This window comes from Triticum aestivum, chromosome 5B, assembly GCF_018294505.1.
Source record: "Triticum aestivum cultivar Chinese Spring chromosome 5B, IWGSC CS RefSeq v2.1, whole genome shotgun sequence".
NCBI lineage: Eukaryota > Viridiplantae > Streptophyta > Magnoliopsida > Poales > Poaceae > Triticum > Triticum aestivum.
Window position 1 is genome coordinate 588,035,941 of NC_057807.1, and position 7,750 is coordinate 588,043,690.

The window sequence follows — 7,750 nt, forward strand, 5'->3', positions numbered from 1 at the left end:
AAAATGAGAGTAAACATTTTTTAAACTACACGATCATTTTTTTTTGCATTGCATAAACATTTTTAGAAATTTCAAGGATATTTTTTGGAAAGACGTGGATATTTATGAAAATGCCACAATACATTTTTACTGGAAATAAACATCTTTTTAATCTACACAAACTTTCTTTCATTTGTATATAACACTTTTTTAAATGTCATGAACCTTTTTTTGGAAACACAGGAATATTTCCATTAAATGTGACGTACATTTGTTTAGCGGCATGAAACATTTTCTTTACATTAAAAAAACATTTTATTCACTGTTCAAATTTTTAGAGAAAATCACATGCATTTTTTTGAAATCTGGGAGCAATGAGCAATTTTTCATTGTCATGTACATTTTTTTAAAGTTATCAACATCTTTAAACTTGAGCTAACATTTTTTATACTATGTTAACAATTTTTCCAATTCATGGTTTTAAATTTCTTAAGTAAATTTGAATTCTCAAAACTTGTCCATTTAATTTAATGTATAAATAAAATTTAAAGATGAAAAAGAGAAATGCGGGTTACGTCAGCGGCACGAGCCAACGCCTACTGGGCTGGCCCACTAAATGCGCTTATTTAGGTAAGGCATCCTTGCGCCTCGCAATAGCCGGCACTTAGGGCATTTCCTATTTGGCGCCACAGGCGCCAGTTAACGTGCATTTTGTTAACTGGCGCCTGTGGCGTCCCTAAATGGGCCGGCCCATCTAGGCGCCGGTTGACGTTTTTTTTCTGAAAATTCTGTGAACCTTTTTTAGATTAATGAACTTTTTTGAATATTGATGAACTTTTTGCGAAATTGAATGAACACTTGTCTTGAAAATGGATGAACTTTTTTTGATTTATGAACTTTTTTTTCAGTTCCATGAACTTTTTTCAATTTCTATGAACTTTTTTTCAAATTTAATGAGCTTTTGCTAAACTGGATGAACTTTTTTTCAATTTGAGTGAACTTTTTTCAAATTGATGAACTTTTTCAAAATTTATGAACCTTTTTTAAAGATGTGAACGCATTTTTTCAAATGGATGAACTTTTTTTCTTTAAATCTATAAACCTGTCTTCATTTCATATTTTTATTTTTGTAAAACAAAATAGAAAAAACTTAAGGCAGCACGCTAGTGGGCCGGCCCATGCTATCAGCGCTGCAGGCGCCGGTTCGTTAACGGGCGCCTGTAGCGCTGTATAGGAGCTCCCGGCACTTAGCCGCACCCCTGGTTTTCTATTTCTGCGGGCAATGGCACGCGATCATCCCTCATGCATCCGGGCGTGGTCCGAAGACAAGTAGCAGGGGACAGCACGATCGTCGGCTTTCGGTTTTTCATCGGGGCGGTTTGTGTCTCTATTTTATCTCATTTCATTTTATTTTCTTATTTGTTTTGCTTTTCCTGTTTTTTCATCTAATTTTCTTTTACAGTCTTAAAAGTAACATGGTTTTAAGACAATTACATGAGGATTTTGTAAGCATCGTGAATACTTCGATAAATGTGGCATTTTTTTAAATAATTGTTTTCTAAAAATCATTGGCACGTACTAATATCAAGGTAAAAAATAGCGCACTACACAAAATGGCGCCGCCTTTAATATTATACCAATATTTTTCAAGTATTTGTAAAAAATGGAATGAATATTTCAAAAAATACATGAATAATGAAAATACGTGATTTATTTTACAATTATATCGAAAAACAGTTAAATGCATAGCAAAATTCTTAAAGGCACGGACTTTTTAAAAAACTAGAACACTTTTTTAATTAAGAAAGTTTTCCAAATAGTATGAATATTTTTAAAATAGATGTGAGCCTTCATAAAGACATGTATGCCTTTTAGAATTAACTAAACATTTTTTTGAATATAGAAATAAAAAGTAACATCAAGAAAGGGAAAAGGAGAGAAAAATTGCTGCAGTACCCGCATCTTAATCATGGCCGAGCGTGACTTGATTAAACAATTTGCGGGTTTAAATTTGCATGAATTTGTTGCTGGACCCACATGCATGCGGGTAGTTAAGCGAGAGAATTCACGTGCATAGAATTCACGAGCCGTTCGAGCCACGCTTCCTACCAACCATACCAGAGCCACTCTGGATTGAAGAATTTTTGTTAGGAATTTTTTAGGATCTGAATCTTAGCGGGAAAAAAATCTCTGAAAGCCCTTTGGATCATAGGGTTGGGGTCCCATCGTTTTTTTAGAAGTCCAATACATCTTCACTCTATGTGTCTACTTTTTCTTCTAAATTTTCTAAAATTTCTATGCTTTCTTTGCTATGCACCATCCAAAGGCAATCATTATAGGATTCCTGTGTTTTAAAATCATGTACTTTTATAGTGAATGGCACATGTTCTCATGATTTTATTATTTTGTGCAGCTCGCAAAAAAATCCTCCATGAACTTTACAGCAAGTAGCAGTATACATCTATAGGTATGTGTGTATTTGTTTTTAGAATTTTCTGTAACCTAAAAATTATTTTTTGAATCTTTTAAAACCTAGCTTCACGGAACCAGGGAGCCAAACACAACTTCCGCAAATCAAAGCATATTAACAACAACAACTGAAGACTAGTATGCCACACGATGTTTTTTTAGGCTAGTATGCTAGACCATCTAGAAGCAATGGAAAGCTGAGAGTTTACTTGTACAAACTCCTTTTGATTATCTGCTCAAAGCTCGGCAGGTCCACAGAGCAAGAACTTGCCGCAATGCTGAGAAGAATAAAACAAACTCGCTCCAGAACCATGAATGAGCCGGCCCATGAAACCAAAGTATGATGCAACAGCGCGTGGCACATAAGATAACCATGTTTGCTTCTCAATTCCTTCCCCTATTTTTCTTTCATCTACACAAAAATTTACACCGCCAACCAAAATACACAACTCCACCACACTGGACCTAATAATAATAAACCTATCATACACCATATACTTGGTCAGTCCATCTCACGCGGTCAGCTCAGGTGAGGGAACGCGAGGTCCCTGGCGATGAGATACCGGAAGTTGAGGTTGTAAGGCACCCACTCGACGATCTTGCTCGACCGGCCGCCACCCTGCTGCTGCTGGCACCTCTGCATCGCCGCCCTCAGGCTCTCCGGGAGGTACCGCTGGACCATGTCGACGAGGCCCTGCGACGAGAGCTTGACGTCCTTGGCGTACGCCTCCACGAGCTTCGGCAGCAGGATCTTGTGCTCCCTCCACACGCCGACCGTTGCCCGGATGAACTCCTCCTTGGCGGCCTCCAGCTGCTGGAACAGCCTCTTTGGGGTGTACACCCTCACCTGCAAAAAAGAGGGAAGAAAAGTGTGTAAAGGGGATTGGCTTGGTTTGGCACCACTGGTAATTATGCCCGCGGTACTTTGATGAAAGATTCCCAACATGATGAATGATTCCTATCAGGATTCCTAATCAACAAAAGGTTTTCATTTCATAATCATGTCTTGACAATGCTGTGTCAGTCAGGCTATCATATCATTTCCTCAGGACACGTGCGCCTTTTTCATACCAAATCTGTGCATGCTTAAAGACTAGCCAAGAACCACATGAGTGTGCATGGCTTGGAGAAAAGGCAGCATTTGCTTCGTTACAAGCGATTAGGGCAGCAATGACAGTTATTAGCGCGTGCATAGTCGCTTACCGCGGGATCAGAATGGCTGCCGGAGCAAAGCGCAAAGCGTAAAAGAGGCTCCGGTTGCGCAACGGCAAAGGCTTGCCACTCATGCCCTGCTTTGCTCGCTTTGCTTTTCATCCTTGGGTAAAGCAAAGTACGTAGCCACTGCATTAAAAGGATCAAACAGGTGGAATTAGCATGCCTGCGATCGTGCCCGTAATCAGTACAGTAGTACAAACATTTACGCCTTTAACGGGTTTTCGACACCATCATGCTTGCTGTACATACCTGTCCGGGACAATGCGTGTTGCATCCAAGAACCAGGTTCTGGATCAGAGCTACATTGATGTTGCGTCCCGCGATTTTGCAGGCGGCCTGTCATGAACATGGAACATATTATGTCAGGGAAAGCAGATACTTCATCTGAATAAGTACATCTTATTGCAGGAACATTTCATTGATTCTGCGGCAGAGATGTATCCTCTTTACCTTGACAAGTATTGATGACTTCTTCAGATTGTTCTGTGGGACGCCGTACCTGAGATAAGCCTGTGAAAGTAGTTCAACGAGGAGACCCCATCAATAAAAAGTTAGACATGGTATCAAGAATTAGAAGTGAACTTCTTGGGCCAGGGAGAGAAGCACTACATGCATCAACAGTGCGTTGTGTATGTTGACCCAAAATGCAATCTTCTCTTCGTTTGTCATCCTTCTCAGATCAACGGTTTCCAGCCGGTACAAAATCAACCTGAAATATAAATTCAGACGACCGAATCAGTAACAATGGAAAGACGAACGATACATTCACATTCACATTCACTGGAGAATAAGGATGAGTTTAGCTCACTTGTAAGTCTGGAGAAGATCCTCAACATCTCTTAGCCTCCGGTTATCGCGGCAAATCGCTGGAATCTCAACCATTGTGTTGTAAGGTCCACTGAACTCCTTCAACCCCTCGACATGGAACGGGTTTATCAACCGGGAGTCCAGCGTCGTCTCTCGCTTGTAATTGGGGCTCCACATGTCCCCCACATACTGTGGAGAAATCGCGCTTGTTGAGGAGAACGATGACGTCGGGGAAGACGAGGAGCCGTGGTGAACCAACGGAGGATCTGCGAGTTTGCAGTATACCCCAGCCATGCATCTCACCATCTCCTCGGAGAGGTTGTTCGGAGTTTCAGGGATGTGGTCAGCTACATTTGTGCCCAGATACTCTGCTAAGCTGATCACCCCGGCTGCAGCAGCATCTTCCTGCTCAACAAAATCATGAAAAGAAACTTAGACCTAGAATCTTACACAGCTCCAGAGTAGCTACATTTCAATCATTGAATCCCTGTCACTCTTCTTATGATCTACTCCCTCCGTCCCAAAATTCTTGTCTTAGATTTGTCTAGATACGGATGTACCTAATACTAAAACGTGACTTGATACATCCGTATTTAGACAAATCAAGACAAGAATTTTGGGACGGAGGGAGTACTAGTAACCAAACTGTAATGTCTTGTTCTAAAGTTTTAGCAAGTTTTTCTTACATTGTGTAACATGGACTAAAATTAGTATATCCATTTTCCATAGAGAAAACCATTACCTCCAAAAATGAGAAAGGCTGAGAGTGGCATGAGCGCAGGGCCCTGGCAAGACTCTCCTCCGACGGCGATATCCTAGAAGAACAGATGCCACGGCACGACAACGCGGACTGGCAGCGGAGCGCATCGGAGTCATTCGGTCTATCCAAGCAGGCCGACGTAGAGCAGTCCATCAACGGATCATTCCACTTCTTACGGGGCGGCGGCGGCGGGGGCGGGTAGCTGGACCGGAGCACGGCATCCCCTCTGCCCTTGCAGGAGACCCTGGCACCGGGTGCCTCCCGGAGCTGGCCGGACCACCGCGCGCTCACCGACGGCTTCAGCGCCTCCCGGCGATCAGGGGGAGACAATGCAGGCGCCTGCTGCTCGAACGCCTGCCGGTAGAGGGTGAGCAGGTACTGCTCCATGTTCTTGACCTCCAGCTCCAGCGTGGCGATCTCCCGGATCAGCTCGTTGGCGGCCTGTGGGATGGAGGTGAACTGAACTGATGAGCATTGCTGCAGGGAAGAGAAAAATCATTGAACAGCTAGCTGTTCTTGGGCCTACCTTTGGCACTGGCATCTCGTGCAAGAGGTTGTTGACCGGGGCAGCGTCCGGCCCCATGGCTTTCTCCAGGGCGCCACGCACCACCTGCTGATCCTTGAGGTGCTTTTCTAGTTGAAGAATCTGCATCAGGCAATCACGTGAGCCTGCTGCTGTGCTAAAGGCAAAATTCATCAGCAAAGGCAACGGCTAGCAAAGGAAAGCCTAGTGAGATTGGATAATTAGTAGAGAAACATTTTCTTCATCAGCCAAGAAAACAGAAGAAGAAACATTTGTCAACCAAGTTCAGAGATACAGAGTATGTTCATCAACTTCTCGCTCAACAAAGATGCTACTGTAAATCGTCAAAGCCACCTACTGTCCAGCTAAAATTGGAAGAAAAAAGCGCCTAGCAAGCACGCGGATAAGATGGAAATGCAGCTTATTATCTGCAGTAAAGTATGGGGTTGCATACTACTCAAAGGCGAGATGTCAACAGCAAATCTACGTAAAGTAGTAGAATTTTACGGCGATTTAGCAGTACCTCTTTTCTGAGGGAGCTTTGCGCTCCTCTCCCAGGCTGCACCTCCTTACTCAAATCGCTCTTCACCTTGGCCTTCACGCCTTCCTGGTAAACAGAAACAGAATCGGAACAGGGTCGCTCAAAATCAAAGAAACTGCAGCAGAAACAATGTTGAAGCTGCGCATGAGGAGGAGAAATCTTACCGCTTGCCTAGGCGGGACAAAAGTTTTGTCTGAAGCGTAGAGCGCATCTTTGCCACACATCCTGTCAAGATCGCTGCCGTTCACAAGCCACGAGGAGGAGAATCTCGGTGTGAGAATTCTTCACAAGAAAACCAAAGAAGTCGGCAGTAGCAAATCTTTCAGAGCTACTCGTACAAACGAACCTGTTGGAACGCCTGTGCGAGCCGAAGGACTTGATTGCCTTGGCGAAGGCCCGGTGGCCCTTCTTCTCGTGCGCCTCCACCTCCATTGCTCGGCGCCTCCCAAGAACTGCAACGAACGCAGGGCCCAAACCAGCGTGAGCAGCGGCAGAAGTCCAAGCAGGCGGCAGGGGAAGCTCTAGGGCACGGGAGACAGGGAGGAGGAGAAAGAAGAGGAGGAGGAGGAGGGACAAGAACAAAACAGAAACTTACTCGGCGTCGGCGGTCAGAGCTCCGGAGCAGGGAGGGAGGAGAAGGAACCAACCCAGCAGCGGCAAACGAGGAGCTCCAAGTGCAACAGTGTGGCTTCTTGCGAGTCCACAGTAAGCTCCAAATGATCTGTATATCCACCAGACCACCACCTCCTCTCTCTCGCTGTCCTCAGGTCAACAACTGAACTAAACAGCAGCCATTTTGGAGAGGGAGAGGGAGAAGCAAGCGAGCAGGCAGGGCCTCCGTTTCTCTCTCCCCAGCTGCTCTGCAAGAAGAACCACCCACCCACTGCCTGCCTTCACGTTTATATACTGGCAGCACACCCACCACCACCAATGGCTCACACGCACCGGCGAGCGAAAAGGCCTCCCGTTGACTGTGACCCCTCGTGAAAATGCCACGCACAACTTTTCCCCTGGTTCCTTGTTGCCATGGATAAATACGTACTACCTCACCTCAGCTCAGCTCACCGTCCACAGCACCTTTTCGCCCAGAGGCCACGAAAATCATACTACCATATCATATCATATCCCTCTCTCTCTCTCCCGGCCTCTTCGTTCTCGCTGCTCGCAAAACTGGGGAAAGGGGCAGCTTTTTATACCGCTAACCATGCCAGCTCGGTTATTTGTGTCTTACTTAGGCTTTCTGCTACAGTAATCCACAGCCGTGATCCGGTGACAGTGCTGCTGGGTTGTGAGACATGACACATGTGGGAGTAAGCTTTATGCATTAGATTAATGTTAATGGTAGGCTGCTGCAAGCTGCATCCACCATCTCCTAATAGAGCCAACGCTGCTTGCTAATCTGACAAGAAGACGCCAGGTTTGATTAATCGTTGCTCGTACGATGCGTACCGAACTT

General features: G+C 44.6%; 1 protein-coding gene across 1 annotated transcript; it reads right to left on the minus strand.

Annotated features, from left to right (window-relative positions):
* Positions 1-2,776: 2,776 nt before the first annotated feature.
* Positions 2,777-7,168, minus strand: LOC123113444 (uncharacterized). Its single transcript, XM_044534672.1, has 12 exons — positions 6,890-7,168; positions 6,641-6,746; positions 6,459-6,531; positions 6,277-6,360; positions 5,757-5,876; positions 5,213-5,671; positions 4,472-4,875; positions 4,273-4,372; positions 4,114-4,173; positions 3,913-3,999; positions 3,652-3,789; positions 2,777-3,295 (listed from the first exon to the last, which is right to left on the minus strand). The coding sequence occupies exons 2-12, from the start codon at positions 6,724-6,726 to the stop codon at positions 2,969-2,971; spliced, it is 1,938 nt and encodes a 645-aa protein (XP_044390607.1). The 5' UTR covers positions 6,727-6,746; positions 6,890-7,168; the 3' UTR covers positions 2,777-2,968.
* Positions 7,169-7,750: the final 582 nt, after the last annotated feature.